Source organism: Mustela lutreola, chromosome 4 (genome assembly GCF_030435805.1).
Source record: "Mustela lutreola isolate mMusLut2 chromosome 4, mMusLut2.pri, whole genome shotgun sequence".
In the NCBI taxonomy this organism is placed as follows: domain Eukaryota; kingdom Metazoa; phylum Chordata; class Mammalia; order Carnivora; family Mustelidae; genus Mustela; species Mustela lutreola.
In genome coordinates this window covers 82,791,412-82,814,951 of record NC_081293.1, presented here as the reverse complement: position 1 = coordinate 82,814,951, position 23,540 = coordinate 82,791,412, and the positions used below count along the sequence as shown (strand labels likewise).

The 23,540-nt window shown below is 37.8% G+C and overlaps 1 protein-coding gene and 1 pseudogene across 9 annotated transcripts in view; both read left to right on the top strand.

The window, feature by feature from the left end:
* Nucleotides 1-23,540, top strand: part of LOC131829024 (uncharacterized) — a 54,012-nt gene that overhangs the window by 15,119 nt on the left and 15,353 nt on the right. For 8 of the 9 annotated variants that reach the window (XR_009352675.1, XR_009352670.1, XR_009352676.1 and 5 more), the window contains one exon: nt 8,650-8,754. The exons of the other annotated variant lie outside the window; for it this stretch is intronic. Coding sequence is in view for 1 of the 8 variants with exons in the window: in XM_059170363.1 (XP_059026346.1) it covers nt 8,650-8,754 (105 nt within the window). In the remaining 7 variants the exon portion in view is untranslated. The remainder of the gene's footprint in view (nt 1-8,649; nt 8,755-23,540) is intronic. 9 annotated transcript variants of the gene reach the window in all.
* LOC131829026 (zinc finger protein 883-like) lies at nt 8,761-12,625 on the top strand (annotated as a pseudogene).

The window sequence follows — 23,540 nt, the reverse complement described above, 5'->3', positions numbered from 1 at the left end:
TGAATACATACTGTCAAAAATCTGTTCAGGGCCCGCCCGGGTAGCTCAGTCAATAAGCATCTGCCTTCGGCTCAAGTCATGATAAATAATATTATAATTATATATTGTGAATTATATATTATATATATAATTATATATAATCCTGGGATTGAGCCCTGCATTGGCTCCCTGCTTGGCGGGAGGCCTGCTTCTCTCTCTCCTACTCCCCCTGCTTATGTTCCCTCTCTCACTGTGTGTCTCTCTCTCAAATGAATAAATAAAATCTTTTAAAAAAAATTTGTTCAGAAAGAAAGGATAAATGTAAGCAAGAAGAAAATGAAATAAAATTAGAAGATTACATTAAAAATAGAGTTCACATACATACCATACATAGAATTCATTCCCCCAAATAGAAAGGAAAAGAAAAAGAACAAATGTTTAAAATATTTCGAGAATACATTTTGTGGGGGAAGAGATTTGTGATTGAATCTGTGTAAAAGAGCCAGTCTTTAACAACATTAGGATATATTCTGATCAAGGGACTAGATTTCAAAAACAGTTATTTTGACAACCGGCCAATATAAGAGAAAGTCCAAATAGCCTCAGACTTTTCCATAGTAAAATCTGTAGCTCAGTCAGCAACAGCAGTTTCTACAAAATCCTCAAGGTGTCACATTGAGAGTATTACACCCAGTTAAGAAGATACTCTTCAACAAAGACAGCAAGTCTTTTCTGAAGGGACAAGAACTCTAGGATCTTTGTTCCTGGAAGGCTCTGTTAGAGAATGAGTATCAGGTAACCAGGGAGTGACATAAAGAAGCATGGTAAAAAGGCTGGTAGTAGACTCTGACTTTACCTGAAGAACTAATTTTATTTTATTTTTTATTTTTTTCCTTAAAGTCTTACCTGTTTGAGAAAGAGAGAGAGTGAACATGGTAGGGAGACAGAGAAACAAGCAGACTCTGTGTTGATCATGGATCCCGATGAGGGACTCTACCCCCAACCCTGAGATCACGACCAGAGTTGAATCCAAGAGTCACACAGTCAGCCAACCGTGCCACCCTGACAACCCCCCACAAAGAACTGACTTTAAAACAATGTGGGACCTAGGTGACAGATTGTATGAGTTGCAAATCTAGGCAACACAGAAAGGGTATGTATCTATATAGATAAGAGGAGGCTAAAAACAAATGGAGAGGAGAGAAGGTATACAAATACGGTGACTTCTTTTATAACATGATGTGTGTTTTCCTAAAAAAGAATCACTGCTCCATATAAAATAGTGTACTGAAAATCACAGGGCTAACGGAAAAATGGGTTTGGGGATAAAATTCCTAAGAGCTTTGTCAGTGACACAGTGAGAAGCTGTGTTGAACTCTGTAGCTATAATTTTGTGTTTACTTCTCCTTTCAGTTCTATTGGTTTTTGCGTTACTAATTTTAAGAATTAGTAAGTTTATAAATACTAGGATCTTTATGTCCTCTTGAACCTTTGACCCCTTTATGATGATGTCTCTATTTCTGGTAGAACCTTTTTGTTCTGAAGCCTACTTTAATATTACTACTGCTAGCCACAAATCCTAGCTAAGCCACTTACTGGCTTAGACCAGTCACTTAATCTCTATGAGCCTTTGTTTCCTCATTGTAAATTTGGATAATAAGACCTTTGTCACAATATTTGTGAGCATCAGAAGAGGCATGATACAAATACACAGGGCCTTCCTAAAATAGGCATCTGGGAAGTTTATACTTTTTTTTTTTAAAGATTTTGTTTATTTTATTTATTTGACAGAGATCACAAGAAGGCAGAGAGGCAGGCAGAGAGAGAGTAGGAAGCAGGCTCCCTGCTGAGCAGAGAGCTCAATGCGGGTTCGATCCCAGGATCCTGGGATTGGGTTCAATCCCAGGACCCTGGGATTATGACCTGAGCTGAAAGCAGAGGCTTTAACCCACTGAGCCACCCAGGCACCCCTGGGAAATTTTTACTTTTAACCAGCATTTAACTAATGTTCTTCTAAAAGCTCAGGGTATACATCAATGAACAAGAAAGTCAAGGACTCTCCCTTTGCTGGGCTTACATTCAGGAGGGAGGTGTAGAGATAAGGACCACAGAGGAAGAAAGGATGCAAATAAATTAATCCTATAATTTCAAGTCATGCTAAATGCTATGAAGGGTTTTAAAGACCAGAAGATGAGACGATAACGATAGAGGGTGTTGGGGATAAGTAGACTGTTTCAGCCAAGTGGCCAGGGGTAGTCTCTTCAAGATTGTATCTGGAAAGGACCTAAATTATATGAAAAATCTTGACAGCCAAGATCTGTGAGGAGAGCATTGCTGAGAGAGGCAGGAACGTCTTGGTCAGGAGTACGCTGGACTCATTTCTGTCACAACAAGCACAGTGAGCAATGGCATGAAATAAAGTTGGAGACACCAGCATAAACTTGATCTTGAGGTTCTAGGCCATGTTGCAAAATTTGAATGTCCTTAAAAAAAATGGGGGTCCATTGCAGTTTTTAGTGTGAGAGAGACTATAATATAACCAAAGTGGGAAAAAAGTTTTTGGCTCTTTCCCCATGGTTATTGGCACATAGCTCCTAAAACCCTTGGAATCTCTGGCATGAAAAGAGTGTCTTTTGTATACTGAAGTAACTGGTGGCTGGGGGCCGCTAGATCACTTCAGGTTTGTGTGGGGGTGGCCATCACCAGTGGCCGTGACTTAATCACTCAAGCCTAGGTAATGAAACCTCTCTAGAAGCCTCTGAACAACAGAGTTCAGGAAGCTTCGAGTGGTGTGCCCCAGAGAGGGTGTGGGAGTTCCACATACCACACACATCCCCAACCCTTGCCTATATATCAGTTTTCTTTGGCTGCTCCAGAATTGAATCCTTTATAATAAATTGGTCATATAGGGGGCTACCGGGTGGCTCAGTCATTATGCGTCTGCCTTTGGCCCAAGTCATGGTCTAGCTCTGCATCAGGCTCTCTGCTGGGAGGGAAGCCTGCTTCTCTCTCTCCCAATCCCACTGCTTGTTTCCCTCTCTCACTTTGTCTTGCTCTCAGATAAATAAAATCTTTAAAAATAAAATAAAACCAATTAGCAATAAATAAGTAAATAGTTTTGGGGGTTTTTGAGGTGTTCTAGTGAATTTCTAGTCTGAGGTGAGATGGCTAGTCATGGGAACCCACGGTTTATACTCAGGAGCCCTGGAGGTAAAAAAAAGAAAAAAACATAACTAGTCCCTTCAGCTTTCTTGTAATGTCTATGTGGTGTATCTTTTTCCATCTTCTTACTTTTAATCTATTTATATTTAGAGTGGGTTTCCTATAGATAATTCATGGTTGGGTCTTTTTTAACTAATGTGAAAATCTCTCATTTTTTAATGGGAATATTTTCACCACTTAAGTGGATGCCCTGTGGAATACTATATCTTCAGACTGTCACAGACTGATTTCAAATGACGTCATGCTATTTTATAAGAGGCTTGCAGTGTTAAAATAATATGCTTCTGTTCCTCCTCCCATTCTGTGTGATATTTTACTTCAAACCCCACAAGGCAGCAAGCAGCTCTTTCTACCTACAGGCCTTCCTTGTGCAGGATGTTTTCTGTTGGTACGGATCTGGATCGACACTTTTCTGCTCATACTTGATTCACTTCACTGTCTTCTAGGTTACATACTACCTTCTCTGATTTTAAATCTCTGTTTTTCTGTATTTAATATTCTGTTTTCTCTTGTTGCTGTCAAGATTTTCTTTTCATCTTTGGTTTTTAGCTGTTCAACTCTGTTGTTTCCAGATTTACCTTTGTTTTTTTTAGTGTGTTGGGGGAGGTGGGTTTCCTGGTTATTTTTCATGTTGTCTTCTCGGTTTCCCCAATAAGTGGTTTGATGTATTTCATTCTTAATTTTTTCCTGGGACTCCAGTTCCTTATGTGTGGCTGTATTTGATACTGTTCCCTAGTTCTTGGATCTGTCATGTCAGAATTTCCTCAGTGTCTGTGCTCCGTTTTCAGATTTTGGCTGCCCATCCAAGCCCGTGTCACAGAGGGTTTATTTCTTTACTCCTGTTTCTCTTCCACCAGTCAGCTGGGCTCATGCTGCTTCAATGAGAAATAAAGCCAGCCACCAGTTAACAGTGATAGATACAGATTTTATTCAGTAACTGTTGGAATAGGGTGTGAGAAGTTTCAGTAAAACCGAGCTCAACTCCACATACTGCTAAGACAGCTAGGGACTTACAGCCAACAGGCAGAGTGGGGGGAATCACTGGATAGAAGATTACTAAGAGAAACACCAACAGTAGGGGGATTCTTGCCGAATGCAGATTGGGCACTATCGCATTGGGGACAGGGTTTAAGGAACTTGATCAGATATCAAGGGTGAAGGGACTGTCACTAGACTGACTTCAAAGGGTTCTTGTGGAAACTGAGCTCAGCCCGGATAGACCTGGAAGACCTAGTCAAGGCCTAGTTGAGCACAGGGCTCAGAGGACACTAACTGAGGTTTAGTCAACAGGAGAGTTCGTCTCAGAGTATCATTAAATTTGTGTTGGTAATGAAATAAATTATAGCAGCTGTACCTTTAATTGTGTAATTTCATTGTAAAATTCTAATGGACATACTACAGGAAAAGAAAATGAAACCCAAAAGAATGCTTGAGAGTAGTGGCAAGTGATAAGTCATGACAAAACACAGAGGTGAATCTGAACAAATGGGTGTGTAAAGTAATTATGATACTAATATGTAGGGCTAAAAAACATACACAAAGCGCTAACTCTATATAAATGAGGTGAGAGGTGATCAAATTGATTTGATGCTTCTGTTCTTCAGAAAGGGAGATCTAAGGTATTGAATTAGTCTAGATTTTAAGTTAAATATTCATGGTATGATGTGATGGATAGCCCCTTAAAGCTGAGAAACAGATGTGTAGAACTTCTAAAGTTGTAAGGAAGAAAAAATGGAAAAGATAAGAAATTATTTAAAAAAGGAGGAAGAGGGGCGCCTGGGTGGCTCAGTGGGTTAGGCCGCTGCCTTCCGCTCAGGTCATGATCTCAGAGTCCTGGGATCGAGTCCCGCATTGGGCTCTCTGCTCAGCGGAGAGCCTGCTTCCCTCTCTCTCTCTCTGCCTGCCTCTCCATCTACTTGTGATTTCTCTCTGTTAAATAAATAAAATCTTTAAAAAAAAAAAAAAAAAAAAGGAGGAAGAAAAGTATAATAGAATTGGTAGTAAAATTGTGACAGATATAAAGTACCAGGTAAAATGTGAGAGATGACTTGATATGTTTCAGGAATCCCCATAAATAGCAACAGACTACATTTACCTGTTAAAGTACAAATTGTCAAATTGGATCTTTGAAATAAAATAATACCTTCCTATAGCTAAGATAAGAGGTTTTCATTTATTCTGCTAACTGCATATTTATATTTTTAAATTTTTTTAAAGATTTCATTTTATTTATTTGACAGAGAGAGATCACAGGTAGGTAGAGAGGCTGGCAGAGAGAGAGAGAGAGAGAGAGGGAAGCAGGCTCCCTGCCGAGCAGAGAGCCCGATGCGGGACTCGATCCCAGGACCCTGAGATCATGACCTAAGCCGAAGGCAGCGGCTTAACCCACTGAGCCACCCAGGTGCCCCAATATATTTTTAGCATCTTTTGCCCACTTGACATTTAGTGTTATACCTGTGTGTACACAGAAGATCGAGGATATCCTGATCCCTTCAGTGTGGGAAGAAGTAATATCACAGTCATCATTTACAAATCATAAATTTTCCCCACTTCATTTGTTACCTCCTGTGAATCTTCTCTTATAACTGTGTCCTTGTGTCATTTTATTTTTCTGTCTTCCTTTCTTATTAATGTTAGATCACTATTGTTATATTTTTGTAAACTTTAAAAAAATTCTTTTTATATTCTTAGTTTGTGCTGATACCACCCAGAACACTTGGGCATACTGTTTTCCTCTTTGTTCTGATTCCTAAATGCAGTTAGACTTTGCCCACTGAAGCATCTAATTTATCATGTTAATATCTTGAGTTGTATTTTGCCCAATACAGAATACAGCAAATTTATGTTTTTCTCATTTAATGACCCTTAATCTTTTTTACCCATGAAAAAAAAGATTTTATTTATTTAGAGCAAGCACACATGAGTTGGGGGAGGACCAGCAGAAGAGGGAAAGAAAGTATCTCAAGCAGACTGTGCTGAGGGTTGCCTGGGTGACTCAGTCATTGGGCATCTGCCTTCAGCTCAGATCATGACCCAGTGTCTTGGGATTGTCTTGCTGAGCAGGGAGCCTCATTCTCCCTCTCCCTCTTCCCCTGCTTGTGTTCCCTCTCTCTTTCTCTGTCAAATAAATACATAAAATCTTAAAAACAAAACAAAACAAAAACACTGTGCTAAGCGTGGAGCCCTACACAGGGCTCGATCTCACAACCCTGAGATCACAATCTGAGCTGAAATCCAGGAGTCAGACATATAACCACCGGAGCCACCCAGGTGCCCCAGTTACCTTTAAATATGGCTGCGTTTCCTCTGTATGGCACAGAACTGGTGCTAATTCTTCTTTTTAGGATTACCCACAGATGTGCTTTCCTGCCATATAAGTCTACATTTCATTCCTAACGTACTTGGGGATTTTTGTGAGTTAATACATGAAAAGTACATGGAACAGTGCTTGGCTCATGGTAATGGTTAGTTTTCCTGTTAACTTTTCTTGTTGTTAATATCATTATCATTGGTTTTAAGCACATTTTCAAATTTAAGCTCAGCTTTCCACAGCTTTTAAAATGTTTCTTCATTCCTTTAATTTACGTTATCTACTATAGAATCTGATTCCTGGTAGTGTATGCATGTTGAATGAGGAAGCTATTCTCTGGGTTCTAATTTCTTCAAAGAGAGCATATCTTACTTTGTTATATAACATATAGTGGCTATCGGATCATTACTTAATTCATTAACCATGCCTCTTGATGAGTGAGAGAACCTTTATATTCAGAAAATACTATAAGGAATTAATTTCTAAATGGACATGTTGGGTTATAAACCTATAGCTTCTTGTTCAAAATTACAGATTTGTAGAAAACTTGAACTTTATTTTGAAAAAGCACCCCACTTGTTAAGGACCATTACTTTCATAATCACTCAGGTGTATTCAGAGGAAATCAGATATAAATACTTGCCACACACCATAGATTGTAGTTGGAAAAAGAAAAAAGATTACCGAGAATTTCAAATTTCAGCAGTTAACAGGGTATGTTTATGTTTCAAGGGAGTATTAGCCAACATTCTTACAGAATGAGATGTATAGAATGTGATTAATTTTTAAAATTGATGCATAAGTAGGACTTGAAATGGTAGAGATGTTTGTGAAGACTTATTATGAGACAGTGTCATTTTCCTAAAGAGCAAAGTTCTGAGCAAGTCCAAAATGGGAATGTAAGCCAGCTGAGTTGAAAAGTCTTGCTTGAACTTGAATGATTTTTGACAAATTAATAGTCTGGCATTTCTGCAAAGAAGATATTTATTATGGACTAGTGAAGCGATCACTTGAATACCCAATATGTATGTAGTTGAGGACAAGTTCCCCCTTCACCCAAGCATTATAACTGCAATATGTTTCCTTTAATGGTGCTTGGAGACAATGGGCTTTGAAGAGGTGTTTAAACAGGGTCATCATTGTTACATTGTATGTACTGAGCAAGAAGGTAATGTGAAGTATAGCTGAGAATTCTTAGGGTGAATAGATAGATCATTGAGTGTTTGGGGTCAGGTCTTCCATGGTTATAAGTACACATAAAACCAAGAAATGTAGAAATCTGGGTGTAAAAGAAAGATTCTTACTAATAATATGTCAGAGCAAGTTTATAGTGGGGAGAAATTAGCATTTGGTGGTAGGATATCTGACCAAATAAGCTTGAATATACCACAGCTAAAAACAACGGAAGGATTTGATTGTCTTTCCGTCTTCTTCCTCATCTTTTTAATTTTACTCTTCCTGGTAGACATTTGTATTTTTTATAAGTAACATGAATAGAAGGAAAATTAGAAACTACACTACAGGACTCTCTTCATAGGCACAAAGAAATCAGTGCTTCCAGAAATTTAATGTTGTATTAACAGTATACTAAGATAATGTATATATAACAAAACAGAAGTAGTTTTAAAGGGGGGAGAATGAAACTGGAAACATGTAAAGTTTAGAGAGAATTTAGGTGCACTAATGTAAGTATGAGAGGAAAATTATGTAAAGTCTGATCCTTCTAAACGATACCAAATCATTCCTCTATTTTTTAGGGCACTCTTATCTACTAAGTTTCATGGCCTCTCTGGTCCTCTGCATTTCTCCTTTCTAGAGGAGCCTTTTTTTTTTTTTTTTTTCAAAGTCTTTTCTTCACCATGCTTTATATTTATTTGTAACATATATATTAAGTCTTGAAGTATGTATTTGTAAATTGCCAAATGTAGATGTGTGTGTTCTAAGTTTTTAATCCCCTTTTCTACCCTTTCAGGTTTTGTTTTTCTAATCCAAACGGATGGGGCAATATGACTGTTTGGATCACTCTTATTTCACAAAACGAAGTCAGTGATGTAGAGGGGCATTTGTTTTAAGTGTAATTTCATCATAATTAAGATACGATTCATGGCTTATGGTTTGTTTGTTTTTGTCACCTTTAGAAGTCTGCAAAGTTGATAGCCAAGCAGAAGAGACTCAAGAAACCCAGGACAGACATTTCTGGCAAGCTCCATTTATCAACAACAAAACACTGACTGTGCACAGAGGTAATGTATTAGGAAACATTTTTAATTTCAGCACAGACACAGTTCCTTCCATAAAAATACCATGTAGGTGTGACTCATGTGGTATGAATTTGAAATGTATTTCAGAATTAATTATTAATAAGAAAACCTATTTAAGTAAGAAGGCTGTTGGCCTCACTACAATAAGGAACAATTGTTCCTTCAGATTAACCATGAACAAACTCAAATGGGAAAGAAACCTTGTGGATTCATTCAAAATGGAAAATACCTCAGTCATAATGAAGATTTAATCCTGTATCAGAGAACTAAAAATATATAGCAATGCTTTGTTCAAAGCAATAAGGAATACAAGGAATGTGGGAAAGCTTTTCATGAGCCAGCAGTTGTCATCCCATATAACCAAGCTTACATAGGACAGAGTCCTTGTGAACATAATGTATCTGATAAAACATTCTGTAGTAATTCAACCCTCATGCTCAGTAAGATGGCACAAAGAACAGAAAATCTTTATGAATTTCAAATATGCTACAACTTTTGAGAAATCATCTCTCTTGGAACACAGAGTTCATTTAGAGGTGAAAGGTTATGGGTATATTGGAAGAGTGGATAATTTCAATGGGATATCAGACTTTCTTGGCACAGGAGAGAGAATATTTGAATATAACAACTTGGGAGAACCCTTTTGGGAGAAGTCAGTTCTTAATATAACTCAGAGAACACACATAGGAGACAAAGTCTGTGAATGTAATGAATGTGGAAAAACATTCTGCAAAAAGTCAAAACTCACCAAACATCAGAAAACACATACAAGAGAGAAATCCATGAATGTAAGGAATGTAGAAGAAGCTTCTACCATAAGTCATATCTCACCGTACACCAGAGAATTCACACAGGGGAGAAGCCATATGAATGTAATCAATGTGGAAAAACCTTCGTAAGTAAGTACATCAGAAAACACACTCAGGTGAGAAACCCTATGAGTGTAATCAGTGTGGGAATTTCTTCTCTAGAAACTCCTACCTCAGAGTACATCTGAGAATTCACACAGGGGAGAAGCCCTATGAATGTGAGATATGCGGGAAAGCCTTTTGTCACAAGTCAGATATCACTAAACATGAGAAAACTCATGTAGGGGGAAAGCCTTATGGATGTAATCAGTGCAGGAAGACCTTTAATCTCAGCTCTGGTCTAAAAGTACATAAGAACTCACACAGGAGAGAAGCCCTATGAATGTGAGATATGCAGAAAAGCCTTTTGTCACAAGTCAGATATCACTAAACATGCAAAAACCCATGTAGGGGGAAGGCCTTATGGATGTAATCAGTGCAGGAAAACCTTTAGTCGCAGCTCTGCTCTAAAAGTACATAAGAGAACTCTCACAGGGGAGAAGCCCTATGAATGTGAGATATGCGGGAAAGCTGTTTGTCACAAGTCAGATATCACTAAACATGAGAAAACTCATGTAGGGGGAAAACCTTATGGATGTAATCAGTGCAGGAAACCTTTAGTCGCAACTCTGGTCTAAAAGTACATAAGAGAACTCACACGATGGAGAAGCTGTATGACTGTAGTGAGTGTGGGACATCCTTCTCTGAGAAATCAGTCCTCACAGTACATCAGAGGATACACAACAGGGGAAAAACCTTATAAGTGTAATAAATGTGGAAAAACATTCTATAATAAATTAGACCTCACTAAACACCACAGCACTCACACAGGTAAGAAACCCTATGAATGTAAAGAATGTGGGAAGTTCTTCTCTAGGAATTCATACCTGACAGTACACCAGAGAACTCACACAGGAGAGAAACCCTATGTGTGTAAAAAATATGGGAAGACCTTTTGCCATAAGTCAGAATTTACAATACATAAATGAACACACAGAGGGGAGAAATCATACCACTATACTCAGTGTGGGAAAGCCTTCACTTGCAGCTCAGTCCTCAGATCACATCAGAGAACTCACACAGGTGAGAAGCCCGATGGATGTAATCAGTGTGGGAAGTCATTTTCTGAGAAATCAGTTCTCACAGTACATCAGAGAATACACACAGGGGAGAAACCTTGTAAGTGTAGTGCATGTGGGAAGTCCTTCTATCATAAGTCAGATCTCACTAAGCATCAGAGAACACATACAAGAGAGAAACCCTGTGAATGTAGTCATTGTGGGAAAACCTTCAGTTGCAACTCGAGCCTCAAAGTAAATCAGAGAAGACACAGAGAAACCCTGTATTGAGAGTGAGAAAACCAAGAAATCAGTTATCACAGTACATCCAAGGTTACACACAGGGGAAGAAAATTTATAAATACAGCAGTGAGAGAAATCTTTCTCTTGTGATCCATACCTCAAAATACCACAGAAAATTCACAAAGGACGTGACCCCTATCAATGTAAAGAATGGCAAATTTTTACCCTAAGTCATCTTCCAAAGTAAACAAGAGAATACTCATAGTGGGAAATACTCTGAATTTGTCGAATGTCTGAAAACCTGTTGAAATAAGACAAAATGACTATAGAAGAAACCCTATTGATGCATGTAGGAAATATGGGGGATTATTATGAAGTAGAACGTATTAAATAAGGAACTTACGTAGGAGACAATCCTGTCAATCAAACAGATGTGTGAAAATATTCTTCCAGAATTTGGCCTTAAATAACAATCATAGCACACTTGGGGGGAAAGTGTCAATATCTTTTATACTTTTGAGACCCTTATACACAAGTTGTACTCAATGTATGTCAGGGAAATAATAGGGAAGATACCCAAAGAATGCACAAATGTGGTTCAGCCTATATCGAGAAATGCCATTTTGTTGAGCAAGACAATTGATATCAGAAGACATCGTAAAGATGTTTTGAGCGTGCACGCTTAAACAAAATTTGGACTTTCTTATATCTGAAGATTGTATTGAAGGAAGTATGTCTTTAGGAAATACGGACAGAAATTTTCCTTTAGCTATATTATCTCTGATCTCAAAATTTTTAATAGAAATAAAACTGAAAATAGACATTTATAAAAACATTGACTGTGGAATGTGAAGCTTTTTGAAAAGAACAGATAAATGGACTATTCTTCTCAGACCCTGATTTCACTTTTGGAGAGACATATGTCACTCCATCCCCCTGTCAGAGGGTTTTTGATTAGTCTGTCCCCAACCTATGCTGATACTTCTGCAAATAATGCTTGATGGTCTGGTTCATCGTGGAATCTACTCTGGGGGTTCTTCTCATGGACTAGAACCAAATCAGAATGTACACTGCCATCAGCCAGGGACAGTTGAGGATGTGTCTGCTTCTTCTTCTTGGGTTCAGGAACCAGAAGTAACATTGAGTGTGTTAATGAAAGTAGAGGACTGCCTAGAGTGCTGGGACTTTTGTGTCCCACCTGAAATTTACAGGAAGCTCCTCATGGCTTAGCTTTATTGAATTCAGGCCTGTTGACCCAGGGATAGCCCGCCTTTCCAGGGAGAGAAACTTGGTGGTGTTTTAGTGAAATATTTCATATATCTATCTAATTATGAGGCATATCTTAACCATTGGTGTGTCTGCCGCAGGTTGGAAGTAATATAGTACAAGAATAGTTGAAGTATCTGCATACCATCCTCAAATCCATTCCATACCCTATAACTCCTAACACCTTCCACACTTTTCTGAATTTGGTTAGTATTGATCTCAGGTCTTAACTAGTTTTACAGTAATATTTCACATATATTTCTGTGTGTGTGTGTGTGTGTGTGTGTGTGTGTGTGTGTGTAACATTGTTTTGCTAGTATATCAGTGGGAACTCATGTTTTGCAACTTATTTTTGTCTTGATGGTTTTGCTATTTATACATACTGATATATTTAGCTTTAGTTGATTTACTTTAATAAAGCTTAATATATGACCATAATGATACTGTCTCTTTTCCTGTTAATGATTTTCAGAATTTTAAGATCTTTGTTATTAAAATAATAGTGCTTCCAAATTTTTAAAAATCAACTCTGGGCAATAATTGAAATATGGTTAAATAGACCCTATTTAAGTCACCAACTTGAGTTTTAAAAATAAGAGTATACTCATACGTATGACTCCTACAGTTAAGAGGACACACCCATTACCCAGAAAGGTTTCTCATTCCTGGGACTCCCCCTCCCTCCCTCCTGGCCTCTGGCAACCAGTGATTTGCCTTCTGTAGCTAGGTTAGACTGATTTTTTAAAAGACCATTTCACGTAAATGGAGATGCACAATATGTCCTCTTCCTTGTCTGTCTTTCATTCAGCCTGATTTTGAGATGCATCCGTGTTTTAGTATCTGTCAGTAACACCTTCATTTTTTTTTAAAGATTTTATTTATTTATTTGACAGAGAGAGATCACAAGTAGGCAGAGACGCAGGCAGAGAGAGAGAGAGAGGAGGAAGCAGGCTCCCTGCTGAGCAGAGAGCCCGATGCGGGACTCGATCCCAGGACCCTGAGATCATGACCTGAGCCTAAGGCAGCGGCTTAACCCACTGAGCCACCCAGGCGCCCACACCTTCATTTTTTGATTAAGTCATATTTTATTGTATGTTTAGTACTTCAGTTCTGTTTATCCATTCCCTTTCCAGGTTTTGATTATTACGAGCAGAGCTGCAGTGAACTTCATGTGCATTTTAGTATAGGCCTATTGTTATTTCCCTTAGCTGAATACGTAGAAGAAAAGTTTCTCGGATTGTAGGATTAGCATACGTGGTATCAGACTTTTCTGAAGTGTTTGTTCCATTTTATATTTCTGTCACCAGTGTGTAAGAGATGTATTATTTCATGTTTTGGTCAGTACTTGGTATTGTTACTTTTAATTTTGCCATATTAATGTGCATAGTGGCATTTCCCTGTGCTTTTTCATTTGCATGTCCCTGATAAATAATGATATGCATCTTTCACTTACTTATTGGCCATTTGTGTATCTTATTTTGTGAAGCATCTATTTAAATCATTTGCCCACTTTGTAGGTTGTTTGGCTTATTTTTGAGTTAGAAGGATTTTTTTTTTTAATTTAATATTTTCCCCCATTCTGTGCCCTCCCCCCAGTTTGTGGCTTTTTAGAAGAAGTTTTTCATTTAGATTAAAGTCCAGCTTATCAGTTCTTATCTTTTCTAAGAGATCTTAACAATAGTATCAGAGATTTTCCCCCTTGTTTTCTAAATGCCTCAGTTCTGTGTTAGGTATATGATCTCTTTGGAATACATTTTTATGTATAGTGTTTTAAGGGTTGAAATTTATATTATTCCATTTGAACACTCAATTTTTTCAGCACCATTTGTTGAAAAGACTGTCTTTTCTCCATCAAATTACCTTGGCACCTTTTAAGACCCCCGATTGATTATTTGTCTTTGTGTGTATTGGGGGTGGTTTCTACCTATGACCCTTTACTCTGTCCCACTGATCTGTTTAGCTTCTCTGTGTTGTCTGTATTCCCATATCTTTGTTAATAAGTCTTTAAATGAAACTGTATAAATTCTCCAACTTTATTCTCTTGTCCAGAATTGTTTTGGCCCTTCCAAATCTTTTGAATTTTCGTGTATATTTCAGAATTAGCTTATCAGTTTCCCAAAAAAACAAAACAAAACAAAACAAAACAAAAAAACAAAGATTGCCTTAATATTGCTTTTAGGATTTTATTGATTCTGTAAGTCTGGGGAAAGTTGAAATTTTAATAATACTAACTTTTCTGACCCATGAATATGATCTGTCTCACCATTTAATCCGGTCTTTCTCTCGGCTACATTTTGTATTGCCTAAGTAATATATATATAATATATATATACTGTTGTATTAATATTATAATAATATATAAATATTACATTAATATTAACAGTATATATATTATATATAATATTAACATAACAGTATATATAGAATATAACAGTATATATTATATATATAATATATACTGTTTTGTTAGGCTTATCCCTAAGCCTTCCTTGCTTTGAATGCTATTATAAGTAGTATTATTTATATAACTTCACTTTTAGTAGTTTTTGTTAATCTGTAGCAATATGGTTGAACCTTGTGTATTGACCTTGTTTCCTGTAATCTTGATAAACAAACATCGTCTTTGTAGCTTTTTTGACTCCATAAGATTTTCAGATTGTATATGATCATGTCACCTGTACTTGCTTCTTTCTTTTCAACCTTGATGCTGTTCACATTTTTTATTTTTCCTTTTCTGCATTCTCACTACAATGCTGAAGAGAACTGGTGACAAAAGACATCCTTGCCTTACTCTGTCTTAAGGGACAGCACTGAGTTGTTTACCGTATGTTTCATGTCAGCTGTGGGTTTCTCAGGTACAGAATGTTGTTTTTAATTCGAGTTTGCTCAGAGTTTTATCATAAATAAATGTCGATATTTTTTCTTTTGGCCTTTTAAGCACAAAATCTAATCATATGATTCCTTCTGAAATTCTTCTGATGTAATTAATTACACTTACGTATTTCTAAATATTCAAACAACCTTGTATTTTTGTAAAAATCCACTTGGTTGTGATCTGTCATTTATATATTGCTGAGTTTGATTTGAGATTCTGTGTTAAAGATGGTTGTGTCATTATTCATAAAGAATGACGTCTGTATGATCTGTGCTGGTTGCCCCTTGCGTTTTTACATTGGTAATTAGTTTTTTCTCTTTTCCTTCCTTGGTTTGGAGGAAATTTATCAGTTTTACTGATTATGTTTTTCAAAAGAATGAACTTTTGGTTTCACTGATTTTTCTCTGTGCTTTTTCTATTTCATCGACTTATGTCCACTTCTCTACTATTTTTATCTTTTCCTTCACTCTGGGGTTGGTTCTTTTTTTTAACTTCTTAAAATGAAAGCTGGGTTTTCATTGGCTTTAATAATGTTTTCATTTTAATTATAAGTTTTTTAAAGTTCTGGTTTTCACTCCAGGATCTAGAAGTTCTGGGAAGTTATGGGTTCATTTTCATTTAATTAAAATTATTTTCTAATTTACCTTAAGGTCTCTCCACCCACCCTCCCATGAGTTACTTAGAAAAGCATGTGTGGGTGCACCTGGGTGGCTCAGTGGGTTAAAGCCTCTGCCTTCGGCTCAGGTCATGATCCCAGGGTCCTGGGATTGAGTCCCGCATCAAGCTCTCTGCCCAGTGGGGAGCCTGCTTCCTCCTCTCTCTCTGCCTGCCTCTCTGTCTACCTGTGATCTCTGTCAAATAAATAAAAATCTTTAAAATATTAAAAATATATAAACAAATAAAAGAAAAGCATTGTGATTTCTACATATTTGGAATTTTTTTCAGATACTCTTCATTTCTGACTTGTTTGGTGTTCAGAGAATATAATCTTTATGGTTTTCCTTAAGTTTATCTTTCTTGGTGAATGTTCCATGTGAACTTGGAAAGACTGTATTCTCCTGTTACTGCACGAGATGTTCTAAAATGTCAGGTGGTTGATAATGTTTTGCAGCTTATACATATTCATGCTTCATTTCCCTTTCAGTTGTTTTATCAACTCCTGAGAAAGGTATGTTGAAGTTTCCAGGTGTAATTGTGATTTTGTGTTTTTTTGTTGTCCGTTTCTCACATAACAAAGCTCTCATTTTAGGTACAGTTGCGTTAAGATTGTTGTATCTTCTTTCTCATTGTGTAATTTTCCTCTTTTATTCTGGGTGAAATTCCTTTTCCTGAAATCCACTTTGTTTTATATTAGTATAACTACATCAGCTTCTTATGATTATTGTTTTTATGGTATATCTAATTCCATCTTTCTGTAGTTTATATTTCTCTTTTAATTTAAAGTGAAATTTTTTTATAGGATAGTGTTGACTCTTGCTTTCTTATCCTTTCTGATAATCGCTAGCTTCTATTTTAATGCTTTTATTTGGAGCAAGTTCTTAGGTGAACTACCATCTTGCTATTTTTTTAAATTGAAATACTTCTTTTTATGAGCTGACTATAGATTCCAGTGCACTTTTAAGAAACGATATATGCAAGTCCTGGGAACAGTTCACCCAGTTTTCACTAATGGTAACATTTTGCAAAACTGTTGTATAAATATCATATCCAGGATATTGACACTGATAAAATTTTGGGACTTTAGAAAGATTTCTCCAGTTTTTCTTCTTTTCATTTGTTTGCATACATTTAGTACAGTACAACTTTGTCACTTGTGTAGGTTTTGCATATCTGCCCCATAGTCAAAATACTCTATAGTTCCCTTATCATAAGGACCTCTGCTGTTGGCCCTTTTATAACCACAGCCTCTTCACTCCTGTGCACTCTGCCACTGTCAGTTCAAATGTTACATAGTTTTGTATGTATGTCACTTGAGATTAGTTTCTTTCCCTCGACATAACACCTTGAATATTCATCTTAGTTATTGTATCAATGGTTCGTTCCTTTCAGTTGCCCAGTAGTGTTTTATTTATTTATTTATTACACTTTGTTTAATCATTTATTGATAGATCTTGGGTTTTGCAGTTTTGGGCTATTACAAATAAGCTGTCACGAATGCACTGTTTTGTCTTCCCAATAATAAATATAAATTCCTTCCCCAAAATAAATATAAATAATAAAAATCATCTAGTTTTTCTGCATCTTCACCATCATTTTGGTTAGGACTATTTTTTTGTTTTAACAGTTCTGATAGGAGTGGCTTAGCTGGTTGAGGGTCTGTCTTTGGCTCAGGTCATGATCCTGGGGTCCTGGAATTGAGCCCTAGAGGACATTGTAGGGTACAAACTGGCCTAATTCCAACATTGTTGTATCTCAAGGAATAAAGAGGCTCTTGGAGAGAGAGAGAGAGATGGGGGAATGGCTGTTCGGTAGAACAGTCATCGCACACATTTATGATTAAGGTGATTGTCTTGGCTGGTCACAGTTTTGGTGCCCCCAAATAATTAAAATGCTAACATCAAGGATGACTGATTACATTGCCATAACAAAAATAATAACAGTGAAAAAGCTTGAAATGTTGTGAGACTTACCAAAGGGTTGACAAAGAGACATGAAGTGAACAGATGCTTTGGGAAAAATGGTGCCAGCAGAGTTGTTGGACCCAGGATCACCACAAAACTTTAATCTGTAACGAATGCATTATCTGTGAAGTGCAGTAAAACAAAGCACAATAAAAGTATGCATGTATTTGAAAATCTTTCAAATTTGGCAGAAAACATAAATACACTGATTGAAGAAGAAAAATAAACCAGCAGAGCATAAATTAATACAAGTCCATGCAGAGACACATTTTAATCAGCCTAGAAACTAATAACAGGAAAAAAAAAACCTTGAAAGAAGTGCAAGAAAAACTATTAACTTTTAGGGAGCGCCGTTACAAATGGCAGGAGATTTCTCATCTGAAACTTTGGACGCCAGAAGTATATGGCATAAAATTGTCTAAACCATTAAATAATTGTCAACTGTGAATCTGTATTAAAAATAGCTTTTGGAAATAAAAGTAAAATACTTTCTCAGATAAAGGAATACAGTTTGTTGCTTGGTGACCTATCTTCAAACAGTGGCTAAAGGAGGTTTTTTTCAAGAAAATGATAACAGAAGGAGTCTTGGAAATTCAGAAGAAAAAGAAGGGAAGGGGTAAAAATATTGGTAAGTATAAAATTCTTTTTATAGGTTTCTTAAATTATTTCATACTGGAAGCAAAAATATAATACCACCTGACTTGGTACTCAGTATATATAGAGAGAAAATACTAAGGACAATTATATTTTGAAGTAGGACCTGTAAAGAACATGGGTAGTAATTTTCCATATTTCATGGAGTGATAAAACATCAGTACTAGTGGACTGTGAGCAAACAGTAAGAAAATGATTACACTCCCCTCCAAAAAAAATACACAGAATGTTAATTTTGCCCCAGTCATCCCTGAACAGAATGTGTACTGAGGTGTGTCCTTTAGCATCATTCACAGTCCACAGTCACATTAGCCATTTCCCGAGGTGACCTCCAAAATAAACTATCTGTGCCTAATTCGTGTCTGTCTCTGCTTTGGTGCAAATCCAGTGTAGTTCTAGTGGTGCCCAAAGTGGTCCCTTCAATGAGAACTTGACTTGGAATTTAAAGCTCGATCGCTTAGTAGTCACATTTCGCTGAAGGGCAGCTCGCTGATAGTCTGAGGCTAGCCCTCGTTGTCCTGCATGGAGGAGGGTGAGGACGGGTAGATTTGTCCTGTGTAGTTGTGGTGGCACGTGGAACAGGATGGGGCAATGACAAGTTTATGAGTGGCGGAGTTCCTGACTTTCTGCCGTAGAGGCCTCAAAGATACAGGTTCAAGTTAGCTGTCAACTCGGGGCACACAGTAAAGGATAGTAGACCTCCATAAAAGCATTCAGAAGACTCTTCTGTCCTGAGAAGTGAGGTTGTGTCCTGTTAAGCCCTGCCCAAGGTTTAACTTCAGGATAGCAGGAGACTGCAGTGGGGCAGGCGTTACAGACTTCTTGTGTGAAATTCAGGCATCTCCTAAAGAACGAGTGGAAAATTGGGATCTCGAATGGGGAAATTTGCAGCTGTTTACCCAAGACTCTTGAGCTCAGAGGTTCTGTTTAACTCTCCAGGCTGCCAGAAGCAGCGGTTTCTGTTTAATGGAGAGCGTACCCTGCCACTTGCTGGAGACCGTGCAGATGCCTGCAAGGAGGCCAGAGCCTTTCAAGACCATACTTGGCCTTCTCGAAAACTCCCATCCCTCTCCTCGTTTCCTTCCTTAATATTTAATGTAGCTGTTGATAGATTTAGTTCTATACTTCCATTATTTATGTTTGGTCCCTCTTTTTCTGTTTACTGATTTTTTGCCTTTTTTTTTTTTGTTGAATTTGAATATTTTTTGAATCCCACTTTAATTGATCTGTTGGCATTTTAGCAATATCTCTTTGCCTTATATGTGTAGCCGCTGCTAGGGCAACTACTTCAGTATACATCTTCAACTTTTCACCTTCTAGTTGGAGGTAACCAGGTACCATTTCACATAAAATGTCAAAAACCTTGTAGCCATAAAAGTCCATTTCCCTCCTGCCTGGCATGTTCCTTTCGTTATAGTTGTTATATGTGCATTATAAATCCAGATGAGGTCGTTTTTCGTTTCCAGTTGTTGTGAACTGAATGTATCCCGACAGAATTCATTTGTTGAAACCCAGCCTCCCAGTAGGTTGGTGGTAGGAGTTGGGGCCCTTGGGAATGAATTAGTATTAGATGTGTTCTTGGGGTGGGGCCCCCTACTTGCTCTACTTTTGATGGTCAGTGTTGCCACTCGCCATCTGTGGTGTCAGAATTCCGTCATCTTTGGCCTGTGAGCAGTTCATAGCAGCATCTCCTACCATTAGTCTTGACCTACAGAGGACAGTCACCGCTAAGCTCATTTGTTGTACCTGTGCTCCCCTAACTGGTATGTTCCCTCCCACTTTAGTGGCCTCTGGGCCCTACCGATTTGGCGTGGGCACTTTTCAGAGGACCAGCCCTATGACCCAGCAATCCTGTTCCTCTTTGTTAACTCCTGGGGCTTTGGTTTTAAAATTGTAGGATGACATCTGTTAGTAGGCTCTTCTTTCAGTGGATTTGTTTTCAGATGTTCATATGCAAGGTAAAATAGTGCATTATAAATAGTGAGGGTATCTTTTCAGAAATTTGTTTAGGATATACTTCAATTGTATTTGTATATACTACAAATATTTTTTGTCTTTCTGCCTTTAATGCTTTTACTGTATATAGTGACATGGCTCATCTGATTATATCCTCAGTGTTTTCTCATGTGTAATGTCCTTTGAGGACTTCCTTGACAACCCGCACCCCCATCAGTTCTCCAGCTTTCTTTCTTAGGTTTTTATCCTAGAACTTACCACAGTTTGCCATAACAAGTATCTTACTACCTACCCTGCCTTCCCTAGCTAGAAGTAAACCTCGGTGAACACATGGAGTTTTCTTTTGTTCACTGCTATAAACCCCATGCCAAGAATAGTGCCTGGTACATAATAAGTGTTTAAGCGTTGTTGTAGGTATGACCACATTTGAGTTCTTATTGCTCCTGGAGAATACTGCATTGCTTAAAGAGAACTGAAGTTTAAAAAAAGAAAGAAAGAAAGAAAGAAAACTTAGAGAAACTTATTTAGAGTAAGTTTTCTTACTTACTTACTGAGAGTAAGTTTCTTAGAGATACTTTGTAACCTTTTATTTATTAACAGGGGGTAGGTATTATTCTTTTATTATTCTCCATTCTTTTCTGTTTTATAAAGTATTTTATTTTTAAAATGACCAGGCTTCCAGTACCTTGAAAAGGTTATCTGTAGCACAAAACCTTGCACCTCTCCTGGCCCTAGTGCTTCTCTGGGAATTGGACTCGTGACATTGAGGGCACATGTCCTGGAGGTTTCCAGAAATGGCAGTTCTTTAGTTTTATGGTATGAACATTTTGCCACTAGAAGAGGTAGGGTGATGGTCTGAGATACTGGAATCACCCACCACCTCTGCTCTCAGTCTCTTCAGGGGAAAATTTTGGTCAATCTTAAAGCTCCCTTAAGGGGGATTCTGGGATGAAATGGATTGGCAGGCACCATGTGGAAAGTTGAGGCCAGTCTTGTCACAGACATGTGAGATGGGATGATCACAGTCTTGCAAGGACTCCCCCCAGGGTGTGACAAGAGTTTGAGGGGAAAGACAATTTCAAGCCAAGGGAATGATGAGATGAGATAGTGTGAGATGTTGCTCATGCTGTTGGAGCCTCTGAACGGTTATCTGTAATTAGGGAGTCCATATTCCATCAAAATGCTAATTAAGAGATATCCTTTACACAAATTTACTCATACAATAGAGCAGTGCTAAAATGCAGGATTCATTTATGAGGATAAATGGGAAATCATGGTTACAATGAGAACAGTGAATCTTTACTTTTCTGTTTTTGTAGGTAAACTTAGTATTTTGGCAGCTAACAGAAGCCAGTCTGGGAAGTCTCCCTTTAAGTAGCCTACCCAGGACATCCAAGAATATATTAATTTTTATGGATTCTCTGAAAAAAAAGTGAGAGTTAAATGGTTAAGTATTACTCACAGGCTGTCTCTGTATAATGTCAGTGTTCTTCTCTTAGTTTCTCCACATTAGTTAGATCTGTATTATTTTCCTCATTAGAATTTCTCAGTTTCCCTCATTTGGTCAAAATGTTTTTGACCATTGAAGCCTTTAGTCTCTTCAGTGCAGAATCACCATTTATTGTTGGCTGACCGTACCGGTGGTGCGGCAACAGTTAAGCATCTGGGGATCAGACATGTATAAAGATTCTTTCTGTGCAGTGGTCAACATAAGTGTTATTTCTTGGTATTACTCCAATGAATGGATGTATTTTAGCCTGTGGGGCCTTTACAACGTAAGCTGTTTTGTCCATTTGTTCCAAAGGTAGAAATAAATAGATCAAATATTCTGGTAATTTGTATCGGTGGTTTTATTCTTTTTTTTTTTAAAGATTTTATTTATTTATTTGACAGAGAGAAATCACAAGTAGTCGGAGAGGCAGGCAGAGAGAGAGAGAGGGAAGCAGGCTCCCCGCTGAGCAGAAAACCCGATGCGGGACTCGATCCCAGGACCCTGAGATCATGACCCGAGCCGAAGGCAGCGGCCCAACCCACTGAGCCACCCAGGTGCCCCTCGGTGGTTTTATTCTTGTAGCATTTATTATTAAGTGTATAAATACAGGAGATGATCCTTTTCAATATGATTTTAAGACTGACATTGATTGGTACCTCTTTTAACATAATCTCGTTAGAGAACATGTAGAGGTATTTCTGGTGACTTCACTTTTGGAAATGCAGTTCTTACCTTTCAGGCATACATTTTACATGACATTAGATATTTGATAATCCCAGTTTATGAGGGGAAAATTCAAGTTGGTCCTCAGGTCATTTAGTAACAATTTCATGAGAGTTTATAAGGATTTTAGAAGTATAGATCACATTATCATTATCATGAGGAATAGTCTCTTACCTGAAGGCATCATATATCATCATGTTTTTTCTGTATTTTTATGTTGGGCGACTTTAAAAAGCTTGCTGGCCAGGGACAGTCTGCCTCTCTTAAAGATGGCCCAGGGCTGGTCCTGGAGTACATCTTTCAAATGCAAACCAACTAGTCCCAGCCCCAATATCCTCCTCTTAACTCTCTCAGGGCAGCCTGGTACTTGGCTCTGACCTGTATCAACCAGACAACCCAAAATACCCCTTTGGCCCAGAGCTATAATGCGCCATGAGGAAGGGTCCCAAGCCATGTCTGAACTTCAGAGATAAAGCAAGATCTGGTCACGTGTTGAATCTCTTAAATAGAACCCTTACCATAAAACTCTGTCTGGACAATTTCCCTGTCATTGGAGTTTAGTCTTTAATTTCCAGCATACAGCTGTAGTTGAGCTGGGATTGCTTCTCTGTCATGGGGGTAGATTGTTGTATGTGGGTAAATCCTTTTTAGACATCAGATTAAACAGTGGTCATTGTAGTGTTATTAATGTGGCAAAACTTCTCAGGGCTTCACATGCTGCATAGCTTTTTGAGATAGAAGAGATTAGTCAGTATCTACAACAAGCTCGATTTATGGCTCACTTTCTGTTACTTTCTGTTACTATTACTGCGTAACAAAATACCCAAAACTTCCTGGCTTAAAATGATTGTTTCTTGTAGGCAAAGTGAGTGGATTCTCTGCTTCCCTTTGGCATTAGCTAAAAAGTCTTGTTTGGCCGGCTAAATTCAGCCAGTGATGGGATAGGCCAGAAGGTCTAAGGAAACTTTGCTCACGTGTCTGGAATTAAATGGGGCTTTCTCCTCCTGGCTTGAGTTTCCTCCTAACTTTGTA